The sequence below is a fragment of the Aedes aegypti genome, chromosome 3 (assembly GCF_002204515.2).
Source record: "Aedes aegypti strain LVP_AGWG chromosome 3, AaegL5.0 Primary Assembly, whole genome shotgun sequence".
NCBI classification, from domain to species: domain Eukaryota; kingdom Metazoa; phylum Arthropoda; class Insecta; order Diptera; family Culicidae; genus Aedes; species Aedes aegypti.
In genome coordinates this window covers 161,861,498-161,874,501 of record NC_035109.1, presented here as the reverse complement: position 1 = coordinate 161,874,501, position 13,004 = coordinate 161,861,498, and the positions used below count along the sequence as shown (strand labels likewise).

The window sequence follows — 13,004 nt, the reverse complement described above, 5'->3', positions numbered from 1 at the left end:
GTTTTGAGATTTCCGTAGAAATTCTAAAATTTCAAGACGAATTCTGAGATTTCAAAAAAAATCTGTGATTCTGTGATCGTTAGAATTTGGTATTTCCGCGTGAATTACAATAATTTTGTTATTTTCTAGGAATCCTTGGATATCGGTGAAAATTCAGGTGTTTATAAACAAATTCTAAATTTTACGTGTGAATTTTAACATACCGGGTTTCCTTTAGAATGTCGAAATCCCTGTAGGAATTCAGGAGTTCCGATAGGCATCCTGAGATTCTGGAATCCATTCTGGGAGACTTGTGGAAACATAAGAAGTCCAGTATTGTATCCCGTATTTTGGAATTATTTGGGTATCCTTGAGACGATATTTCTTTAAAATTCCAAGAGATTTCTTTGAAATGCCTGAAAATTTTGGTGCAAATCTTTCGGATTTTGATGACAATCTTTGGAATTCTTGTAAAACTTTTGAGATCTTGTTGATTTGCAGTTTTGTTGGGATTTCAGAGTAAATCTTTGATTCTGTTATTAACCTTTTGAATGTTAGTACGTACCTAGTGGATTCCGATGGGAATTTTTGTGATCTCTATCATTTTTATGAGAACCCTGGAATCTTATAAATACCACCGGATTTTTTTACAATTCCCATAAAAATCTCAACATTCCCACCAGATCGAATTGAATACAAGATTTCAACAAATCTATTGAAATACAAGAGTTTAATAAGAAATTCACTAGCCTCACTGGTCTCCTGAGAATTTTCATCGGAATGCCTAGATTTTTAATCCTTCGAGTTCCAGGGATACTGCCAGGAGGCCTACCGAAATAACGATAATATCGCAGAAATACTTAGAATACCATATCTATCACCGTAACTCAACATGCTGTTATAAAATCGCAGGGGAAGCTCGGGAGCCTCAAAATTCTGTCGCAATTTTACCAGAACCTCAGTGCTGGCATAAAACAAAAATGATAGGAATTTAATAGTTTTATTATTGCCTGTATTCCAAGATCTCTTCAAAAGATACAGATCTCACATAACTTGTGATCTCGCCCTAAAAGCCATTGTTAACCGAGTGTGTAGCTTGTAGTTTTCGAGCAAACGAGTGGATTTACAATGCCCACTTTTTGAGATAAGACTAACTTGCGATTCACGGCAGAATTGGTCAGTGATGATATGAGATACTTCAGGTACACGAGGAATTTTCTTTCAATAACGAAACCCGCAAGGTACAATAGCTTCTATACGAGATGTATTTGTTCATTTTTTCAGTGTTTATTTTTTACAATTATTATGTACAACTTTCAGTTGTTATATTTGATCAATATTACAAATAGTGGCTTAGAACTTCTCAGTTGAAGTGCTGATCTGATACCCTTTGTTGCTAGTACTACATACAAGTATATAACAATATGGATTGATTGTTACACAGAAATGTCGCCGTTTAAATGATGCGCTTTGAGGATGAACAACATTACAGTACAGTACATTAGAATCAAACTTGGTTTGAAAGGAGAAGGAATGGTTCAGAAGAACGTACAAGGTTGCCAGATTTGTGCTTCCTTTCACTGGTTAAAACACCTACGGTTTCGAATTCCAAGTCACAGTCGTTCGAATAATACCAACAATTCGTTTGGATCGTGGCGAACACTACGATCCGAAACGTTCTTTTGTATTGCTTTTAGCTAAATGACGCAATTGTCAACCGAATAACAATTTGGAATACAGTTTAGTCTCTGGAAAGCCAACATTGATTTTTAGCTCGTTTGTAATCACTATTGATTGACGTTTAACGTATATATACGAGTAATAATAACTGTATACCTATCTCTGTATATTATAGTTTTAAGCTCTTATTTGCTGATTTTTTGAAGTGACTCTTGAGTAGAAAGCCACGAATCGTGTAATCGAATGGGTTCGTTTAGCGTAATTCTAAAAAACTTATAAATACATCTAACGGTAGTGGCATGCACAGCAATGTAGGGTAGCCAATACAATTTGAATCAACATATGATAAGGTCATATTTAGGGAACTTATGTAGAAAACCTATACATCGTAATTTTGAGGTGAAGTGGAACCTGATGAAAAATCACAAATCGCTAAATTAGATTCATTAATTTTGTGAAAATAAATAATTAATCGATACGTTAAACATACAAAATATTAGTGCACTGAAAATCCGAACATCTGAGAAGTGTTTTGGGTCACTTAAAAAACAATATTTTAAACGATTCGAAATTGATTGGTCGCCCTGAACCTCTACGAAATCACAAAAGTCAGTCTCTCAAATGGCTTGTCGAAAGCGAATAAACCATTTTTTCCATTCGGTCACAAAACAACGGAAATCGAGCCGAACGATTTACCTTTGGGTTGTACGAAAACTATTTACACCTCGAAACCTAATACTAAAGTAGAGTTGAAGATTACCGCACGAATTAAACTAATGAGGAAGTTAAACGAATAAATTACAATCATAGCTCAGAGCTTGAGTCGAGTGAATAAATAAAATTTTGAAATGGAAAGTATCCTAGAATCGCACAAAATACGTCTACACATCGTTATCGGCGATGAACTGTGCCGAGCATCGATTGTCATTGTGTTCCTTCAGTTGACCCTTCCAGAAGATGAGAGCCAAAATAACGAGCAGAGCCATCACTACTATGGCTATGATTATCAGTCCCAAAAGGTCGAGCTCGGGATCTTCAACTGCAGTGACCTGCGCTGGCGAGAGCTCCATGCCCAACTCCAGAGGCCGCTCTAAATTGCCGGACGTAATTTGGCACCGATAGCGTCCATAGTGGTGCGGCTGAATTTTCGGTATCGACAGATAGGACCCAATAATTTGACCATCCTCCCTACGGCAAAAATAGAGTATGGTTAATTCGGTTTTGCTCGAACAGCATGCGCAACTACTAAGCTCACCTAGACACGTTCAACTGATTCGCGTCCACTATGGAAGCTGGCTTGTCGTCCAGCATCTGCATCCACACGATTTTATTAGTCGCATCCGGTAGATCGAGCTTTCCCACAAACGCCTCGCAGTAGAATCGCGCCGTCTCGCCCAGGTTGATGATCATATCTTTCGGCTTGAACGTTGGCAGCGGGTAGTCCGGTTTATCTTCTGCGAAAGGAGACGAGATGAGTGAGACGGAAGGATTTGCTATTGTTAGGATGGTTGAAGAAGTGAAGTGATTTAACAGTTGGGCTCAATTTAAGTGGAAATTGAACGTGACGTTTCAATCACAAAGAGAATTTCTATTTACGAGTAAATTAGTGGTGAAGAAGTTTCTGAATAGTGTTTGTAAAATTATAACCAATTTAGCGGACATTAAATTTTTGGATCAAATTGACAAGGTTAGTACGAACAACAAATGATTAAAGCTCAATTTATAATTGTGTTTCTAAGGCTGTGAACCGTGTCATCGATTAGTTTAACTTCTAGTTAAAATTTGACAATTCGATAGTTATTTCCCCAACGGTTAAAAATAATCCTGCTCTAGAGCATAATTGAACTTGACATCTCTAAAGTTATTTTCTTCTCCCGGTAATTTGTGAATAACTAACCATCTGTCAACATTGTTCTGAATTACTACTGGACTATCAAAACTCAAATGGGTCGACCGCGACGGTCAATTTAACCATTTGAGGGGAAAATAACTATATAAATGTCAAATTTTAACCAATAGTTAAACGAATCGGTGAAACGGACATAGCCTTAGTGATCCTTGCAACAGTTACGTCAGACAATAAAAAATAGTTTAAATCCAGTGGTCACGGTTATGTATAAATCAATTTAAGAAAATGTTAGGATTTCTCGATAAAACTATTGCTGTGTCAACTGATAACCATACGCATCATTCTATCTGTAAATGTTTTTCACATTGATTTCAGACATTTTGAAACGATCTTATATATAGTTGCCCAGAATTGTCTTGAAATGTTTCATTGAGCTTTACAACATAATATTTAGATAACTAGAACAGTTAATTTAAGTGTGAAAACATTTGTTTTAAATTTATTTAGTTGTTTGCTCGAATGATGATTTTTTTTTGCTGTGTAAGTTGTTCATCAGAATTTCAAACAGTACAACTGCAATTTGAAAGAACAACATTCTTTTCTCCTATTCGTAGAATATTCAAGAAAATTTTGTGTTGCAAAAGCAAAATGAATACAAATGAGATGAGATTGCGCCAAATATTAGTTGTATACAATTCAAAGGATTTTTGATTTCTTCAGTAAGAGTAGCTTAAAAGCGGACGATCATGTTTTTAATATAGATTTATAAAACTTCGCTATTACGTGGGGGAGGGAGGGAGTTTAAAATTGTAAAATTTTGCGTCACGTAATATTTGAATGATTATTTATCTGCTTGCTTTAGGAAACCCGTACAAAAATTTACATTTCCTTCCGGTAAAATTACTTCAACCGATGAATATATTTTGCCTAGTGAGAGTAAATGAACAAACTTAGATTATGAATGATCAAATCTACTTTTTTAACTTATAAATAATATCATATCCACTATGGCGACAATTGGTACAAAAATATGATGCCAACTCAATTATGCCGACATTCTGAGGGCTGTTTGTTTGCAGTTTATGTCCAGTCAAATACACAAGTGAAGCTATTTTATGGATGACTCCCATAACGAGACGGTTCTGTTAGTCATTAGCTTCATGTTTTGTGCTCAATTACTAGGATTCTTCAATTAGATGTTCGAAAAGAATGTATTTTCAGCAATTCTTTATTTTGAATTTCTTCTATTTTCCTAAAATTACGAATCGGGAAAGCAATTTCCGTACGTTTTGTAACGTATTTGAATTCTTAAAACATATCGATACCTTTAACTTACTCCCATCAACCCTCTACTCTAAATTCTTTTCCACAGAATGGCTCAGCGCGACGCCTCTATCTGGTGCATTTTCGTAAGAGCTCGTATTCGCTGAACGCTCTTCAGGCGGTGCGCACCTTGGCTCTACCCCATTTGGCAAGAAGGGGAAAATATTTACCACGATTTTTAGTTTGAAGAAGTAATGTGAAGTACAAGGAAACACATTAAGAAATACTCGCTGTCATAAAGTGTGCATTTGAGGCTGATGACAAAAACATCAGCAATGTAAAGTCACATCTGCGATTGAGCATATCGTGTAGATGGAGATCTAAGCATGTGGGATATCCCAGTCAACATTTTGGTTGGTATAACTTTTGTTATACATCATTCTATATGAATCAATTCAATCGTATAGAATGCTCGAAAAGGCTATACACCTACCAAACTGGAGGCTACATGCGTACTTGGCACGATTTTTTTTCAGAATTTCTGTGATCAAATATACGATGCCACAAAATTTGGATGAAAATAAAAACAAAGTTTCCAAAACGGGGCCTCTGGATTAGGATTAGGACACCTTCCCACGGTACCACCAAGGGTTACATAACAGAGACGTGCTTATTTGCCAACATTAATGCATGTTACATGTTCAGCGACACTTCCTGTGTTGTTCTGTTGTTGTGGCCAATCGTCAGCAGATACCAAGTTTGGGTGGCATTTTTTTTTCTAAGTTATTGCGATTTCATATTATGCTTTCTGGATTGATATATGATCTGTCATTTTACACAACTCAACGCGATTCTATGATGCACTATTTACGACACGTTTTGCTGTCAACACATATTGTCGTTTATGAATCGTATTGAGGATTTATATACAACTTGTGTTGACATTGATAACGCTTAATTTGGCATCTTGTGAGATACTGATTTTGGACGTACGAATATGTGATTTTGGATGCACGTTCTTATACGATACGTGGTTCACTGGGTGATTTATTTCAATACAGCATCATTGAGTGTGTTGTAACACAAAACACCGAACCGAATCGTTGTGTCCAATTTGACCAAATGAAAGAATGGGCTTGACTCCCATAAGTTATTTAAATTCCATGTGCGGCTAAGTACTCACTTGGAACTTTTTGAATTTCACGTATACGTTATATATCTAGAGAAGAAGCTGAAGTGGCAGAACCTGCAAAATAGTGTAGCCAATTGTTTCGATTTAATAGAAATTAATAGAAATGAAAATTACGCGTTGATGCAGAGAAATTAATATACATAGATTAATAAATTTCACCTTCTACCAAACATGAGCTGTTCTTTTGAGTTTGCATTTAAGCTAATATTAATTTTTATACCGTGTTGTTTCGAATTGCTAGATGCTTTTAAAACCGGGCAGCTTGTTTCTCGGTGTTTTTGGAACTAATTTCGACTTTCTCGTAGCGATGTCGATGGTGTAGTAATAAGCGTGATTGCTTCTCACCCCAGTCGGTCAGGTAACAATTCTCATCGACGCCGTCGTGATTTCCTGAGACATTAACTCCGTGATCGCGTCTTCTTTCGGAAGGGAAGAAAAGTCCTTAGTCCCAATCCATTTGCTGATTGGTTCGATATGTAGGGTCCCAGGTGTGTGTGGCTGTCTCTCTGGGCGTTGGAATTCTAAGACTTCGATTCTAGACCCAGCCGACATTAAACCAACAACTGGCCCAGAAAAATAAGAAGAAGTGTTTTTTGCCTAAACTTCATAATTGCAGCTTTTTCTATGTTATTATATTAAATATTTTGTGTTTGAATTAAGGCCGGTGTCCAAGATTCGAAGCGTCCGGACAATACGAATCAACAAGGCAATCCGATGTAATAAATTTCGATCTTGGCGTGCTTATGATTCGTTATACTGCAAACTAAAAAGAACAGGTTATGTTTCAAAGAAGGTATAATTGCTAATAGAGTAGTTCACCAATTGTTGAATGCCTAAAGGCTCGCTAATTGTAGAACACGTCATTAGGAATACATGTTCTCTTAAAAAATAGGCAACGTTTTCAGCCGTTCAACGATAGGTTAACTGCCTTACTGAATAATTAACCAGTACCAACTGATTTTTGTTAAAATTAAGACAAAGCATCTCTCTTTATATTGTTCTTCTTTAGAACATTGGCAGTTCTTTACATTTGGTATATACTCCCTCAGAAATAGAAAAAAAAAAAAAAAAAACATTTTTTTAGAGGCTAAGCTAAACAGTTTCTATAACTGCGTTTCCAACTGCGACAATATTGTGACATCCAAGCTACGGTCAAAAATTGAACTAAAGCATTATCACAAAAAAAAGAAGACAGACGTTCAGAGTAGCGTTGGGCGATTTTGAATCGATGTTCCGAAAATCGATGTTTTCATTCCGATTAATCGATTTTTTTAATCGATGTTTGGATCACCTAAAATCGGGTGAATCGATTCTCTTCATTCGATTTTTTTATTCGATTCATTGTGATGTATTCGATAAATATTTCTTAATGAGTTGGTGGAAAAGAAACCAAATTTTGAACTAACCTTGAAGTAGTAAATCTGTTCGATTGATTTTCAAAAATAATTTGATTGAAAGATGTTGAAATCGGATGCAAATGCATTTGGTCTAATTTCAAACTTTATGAATTTCAATTTGCATTCGATTCGAATCGATTCATAAACATCGATGTAAACGATTCGATTAAATCGGTGAATCGATTCGGCAGTTCAAATGTCGATTCACATCGTAACATCGATGTTCTAGACAAATTTGCCCAACGCTAGTTCAGAGAGCATTATACGATTGATTAAAGCGAGATCACTCTATGGTGGCAAATTTTATACTCCTCATATTACTCCTTCATGAAGCGATACGTATGAGTACTCACATCTACAAGTGTGACTTGGAAGGTGCCGGTCGGAACTCGGAAGTGATTCAATTCTATTGTCTAGAGTCGAAGATGACACATTGGATTTATCGAGTCTAAATTTGAGATTTTTTTGTGGAAATGTGTTTTTCAAATTATGCGAAATGACCGTTATGCAATTATTCATTATGTAAAATGGCGTTATGCCAAACGGCATTATGACAAATGGCATTACGCCAAATGGGGTAGAGCCATATTAATTTAACACAAAAATTCTGGGAAATATTAAGAGCAATTACTCCATGTCTCAATACAGTTGTATTATCAATAGGTACCCTTTTTTGGCGAATGGCAGGAACACTGTTGCCATAATTGGAAAAATATTTTTGAATGATTATTATGTGTTGAAATAATAGAAATATTAATAGTAGAACGCTAATAGCGCTGTTCTTACAAAACTATATTAGTTTATTATCACCTTTAACTGTATATTTTCATTGTTTGTAGGATGTCATGTTGTAGTGGATGATTTAAACATTTATTTGATACTTTGAGGACCGGTACTCAAGTTGTCAGTGCGTGGCAAACTAGATGTTGGTAACACGAACAGTAGCGACATTAGCATTCTTAGGTTAATGCTTCTACTGTTGAAATCTAGCATCTCGGCATGAAATACTAAGAGAAAAAACTTAATAAAACAAGAAAAAAAGGTAATTTAGAGTACAACTTATAGCATTTTAAGTGACTGATGTCTTTAAATAAATTTAATTGTTGCTCCACAGTAGGGTGTCCCATTTTCCTTCGACCGACATTTCGACATTTGGGCTCCCCCAAATTTATAGTTTTCTTTTATTATTCAAATACTTCGTGCAAAATTTCAGCTCAATCTTTTGTAATCTCGAGCATCGCAATGAGTTTTTAGAAATTTGGTACTTTTAGTACTTTGTACATAATATTGCATGCGAAAATCTTGCATGCCATGAAATTCTACACAGTGTGCGGTGCATTTTCAAATGAAAACAAACATCAAATTTGTCTGATGGCAGAACACTTCTGGGAACGGCATTTACCGTGTTCATTCAAAGTGTCTGGATGCTTCGAATCCTGGAAACCGGCTTTAAATCATAAAAAAAATATTGTTTCAACTTTTATTTTGTATACATGTTGGAGACGAACCAGCCACCGGCTGAAAGTCTCGATAATAAAGATAATAAAGATAATAATGAGTATGCATGGAGCATGTTTAAGACACCTTATTTATGGTTTCTAGGCAAAATAAAACAGAATTTGGTTCAAAAACACCGTGAAAAAGGTCAGTGTCCGGCTTTCGTAGAGTCCGGCAATTCGAAGCGGCACGGTATAGTGGCACAATTGCATACCTAATTAGAAAGCTAATTGTATTTAGCATCTGAGGAGATGTTTGGTTATTGGAGTTATGGGTTGCGTATCAGAAGCAATATTCAGAAGACGTGTGCATTGCAAAATCGAGATAAGAATAATTTTGGATATTCAAACGACCGACAGTATGCTCTAATAGTAAATACTTATGTTTTCAAGTTTTAATTAGACTATTTCTATGTTTGCATCTAGAAACAAACAACTCTTCAAGGCAAAGTAGGCCGTCATTGAAATTTGTACGCGTCGTTAAGGGGACACGGGAGACCGTGTTATTTTCCCTATCTTTCGTCTCACTCTAACAATAATCATCAAAACTTTGTGGAAGCAAATCTCGAATTTTAGTGAACCGATGAAGCTGAAAATTTATCGGGTTGTGCACTACATATATAGAATCATAGTGATACATTTTCGCATCGAAATATGGAGTGATTCTTGAGATTTGCTTCTTGCAATGGATAGGGTGATTATGATGACGTCCCGTGCGGCCTTAAGGCGCAAGAAAAAATGGCACAAAAGTCAAAACTGAAAAAGCAGTTTTCTTTTTTCAAATAGACAAATCGAAGAAAATAAAAACACACAGCTCTTTGAATTGCCAAATAAAGAGGCTGTGTGTTTAATTTTCAGCAATTTGTTGCTTTAAAAGGAGAAAACTGCTTTTTCAATTCTGACTTTCGTGACATTTTTTCTTGCGCCTTAATGCGTCGTTTGCACTGACATAGTTGAAAAAGTATCGGCATACTTTATGCATGTTAGCGCGTACAGTGATTCTTTTTCAAGTCAATATAAACTATCAAGACTGAGTTTTATCACTTTGAAATGCATGCTGAAAAGTCATCATTGTTGCCAAAATGAATGACGGGCTACTTAGCCTTATTGATATGAAAGCTTGTATACTCCTAACAAAACATTAATGAATTATAATTTTTAATTTAGAAATCTCTATTGACTAAGTTAGTTTGCACATTAGATACGTCACGTAAAGTGAAAATAGAATTTCAGTACGTTGAATGAGGAATTTTGAAGTATTGGTAGTTCAGTAGATAGTTCTTAATTAATATTAATGCCTTAGGCAATAAGTTCTCCAGCAGATAAATGCTTCAGTGAAGAACATATCAGCAGCACACACGACCCATCACTCCAATAAATAAATGTGTCTTCAGATGCTGAAAGAAATAAATATAATTCAGTGTTGTTTTTCTCATAAGGACTTATCTGCATTCATCGATTTCTCTTCAACGCAAAGAGAGGCGTTATTGCAGAAAACTGATTCTCTATTCGTAACATATTTTTGAGCTGTAGGATGAAGAATCACTATATCTGGCTTCATTAACAAGAAATATTACAGATTAATCTAAGGGAAATCACTCATGTCGGTTAGGCCCTATTGAAGTGACATCACGGAATAAGTCGTTTGACAAATACCTAATTCAATTGTGTTACTATACATGTTAGTTGTTTTTAAATATTTGAAATTGCATCGCACACTGCGTAGATTTTTCTTGCATGCAAGATGCTCGCATGCAATTTTATGCACAAAGTACTAAGAGTAGCAGATTCATAAAAACTCATTGCGATGCTCAATGGATTGAGCTGAAACCTTACAGGAAGCATATGAAGAACAAAAGGAAATTATAGATTTAGGGGAAGCTCCAATCCCTAATGTTCGGGGAAACCTACTCCACAATGATAATAATTGATGGAATGGGATTGACAGTATCAGTTGATTGCATAACAAGAGCTTCGAATGATAGTTATACCACAGACAAGAAGACGTAATACTTTTATTTTCAAAATCCATCGCTCAGTGCATACCATCGTCATCTGGTGAGCATGTTGCACGAAGTACTGTTTCGTGCAACAAGGCGGTACACGGATAAAAATCTGATTATCAAATCATGATTTACAAGCCATGAAATTCATAAATTTGGGTTCGATATAATACCAGGAAGACAAATTATGGTTCCTGGAGTCATAATCATGAATAGAAGTATTAAACCATAGAAGAAGAATGTCGCTGGCGTCGCTGTCGGAACATCTTTTGCTGGCGGAGATAGGCGGGGTTATAAATGTCAACGCGAAAGAGTATGCAGTTTGACACTTATGTACCCAACATGTTTCTGAGCGAGAACAAAGGGAAAACCAGCGACATTATTCTTCTATGGTTTATTATTTCTATTTAATCATGATTCTTCATAAGCGTAACTTCCAGAGTGACAACACTAAGCGTTGAGCTTTGCTTCAAGTCTTTCGTATTGATCACCCACAATTCAACACGACAAACTGGTTGTGTGGTAAAGTACGGGGCTCCCAATCAGATGGTTCTCTCTGACAAAATCTGTTTTTTTTATCGGGTTGACTGACAGAACTATAAATAGATCATAAATGGATGCGCGCAAGCAACCAAACGCTTGTGTTGCGTTACGGCAATCCGACCCATAAGTCCGAATCATGGTGTATTTTCATAAGATGAAAACACTCTGGAATCATGATATCAGGGTGCATAATCAAGACTTTTGGATTCTGATTTCTACCCGTGTAGTGCGAAACGTCAAACACGAAGAAAAACGATGCGTGCACCTCTAGTTGTGAGTTTTGGAATATTGCGAATTTGAAATGACCGTTAAATGGGAATTGTAAATGACCGTCGATGGGAATTTGAAATGACCGTCGATGGGAATTTCGTCAGTTTTACGTCTGTTTGTCTGTGGTTATACTGTGATGCAACTCTACTCTGTTACTGCATAAGGGCCTAACTGACATGAGTGATTTCTCTACATCGATCCTCTCTATCGCTAATAACTAAATATCTCTAAATTAGTTAAATCTGTAATAATTTTTGTTAATGAAGCAAGATATAGTGATTCTTTATCCTACAGCACAAAAATTTGTTACGAAAAGAAAATCAGTTTTCGGCAATAACTCGACGATGAAGAGAAATGGATAAATGCAGATAAGCCCTTATGAAAAAAACAATGCTGTATTGTTGTTTTGCTTTTGGAAATTCTTCAGGCTTGTAAACCGGATTATGAGAACAAAGATGATAAAATTACTGAAATTCCTTTTTTACCCGTTCTTTTGTAAAAAAATAATAAGCTTATCGGTTAATAATTTCTTTCATTTGTTTTCAAAGTCATTCTAAATCTTTTTGGACGTGACTCTTGAAGGAAATTCAACAAGAAAGAAAAAAAAAACAATTCATGGAAGATTGCTTGTCAAAACTTCTCAGAACATTGCCTGAAATTTTTAAGGTTTTCTTTTACCGTCGATTAAGCATTTGGGATTGATCTCTAGCATTTAAAAAAGATTGACGCATTTTCCAACAGTTTTGCAACTTCCACCCGCCTGTGTCCATAATGTTTTAATAAATTTGACGTTTCCTATTAGGGGTCAACCATGAACAACGTGGTCATTTGTGTGGGGAGGGGGGTATGAGCAATGTCATATATTACAGGTCCGGCTCTTAGTATGTGTTTGCTTGTATTAGTCACGAAAAAGATGTAAACAAAAAGATCAGCTGATGGTGACGACAAGGCTGCGAAAAATTTTGTTCGCAGCTTTCTCAACGTGACGGCATCTTCGGCTACTTCGTGAACTTTCGGCTCGCCGAAGTTGGCATTGCACAACTACCAGGCTTCCGAATTCTCACTCACTCTCACGATAATGGATTTATCCCTCACAGCAATTTTCAGCGATCAGCTGCCTTGGGATTTTATCCGTCCACAAAACAAAGCGAAAATAGATAATTGCACATTTCCGCAGCTGCGAGAAGTTTGTTTTCTCTTTCTCCGATCCATTGAGAATTTTTCCTGTATCCATCGCCACGAGCAGCAGTTGCTTTTATGCACCAAATTAACCACTCCTTTTGTCAAGTTGGTGTGGTAGCATGGTTAGCGTGCACGCATCGCGGTTGTTTT

General features: G+C 36.2%; 2 protein-coding genes across 4 annotated transcripts in view; one reads left to right on the top strand and one right to left on the bottom strand.

The window, feature by feature from the left end:
* Positions 1-1,221: 1,221 nt before the first annotated feature.
* The window catches only part of LOC5578454 (interleukin-1 receptor accessory protein-like 1), a 141,308-nt gene continuing 129,525 nt past the window's right edge, over positions 1,222-13,004 (bottom strand). For all 3 annotated transcript variants that reach the window (XM_021851340.1, XM_021851341.1, XM_021851342.1), the window contains 2 exons: positions 2,915-3,113; positions 1,222-2,847 (listed from right to left, as the gene is read on the bottom strand). In XM_021851340.1, coding sequence (XP_021707032.1) covers positions 2,541-2,847; positions 2,915-3,113 — 506 coding nt within the window. In that variant the 3' untranslated portion in view covers positions 1,222-2,540. The remainder of the gene's footprint in view (positions 2,848-2,914; positions 3,114-13,004) is intronic.
* The window catches only part of LOC5578456 (acetylcholinesterase), a 385,351-nt gene continuing 375,473 nt past the window's right edge, over positions 3,127-13,004 (top strand). Inside the window, exon 1 of the mRNA XM_021851337.1 lies at positions 3,127-3,346. The gene's annotated coding sequence lies outside the window, so the exon portion shown is untranslated. The remainder of the gene's footprint in view (positions 3,347-13,004) is intronic.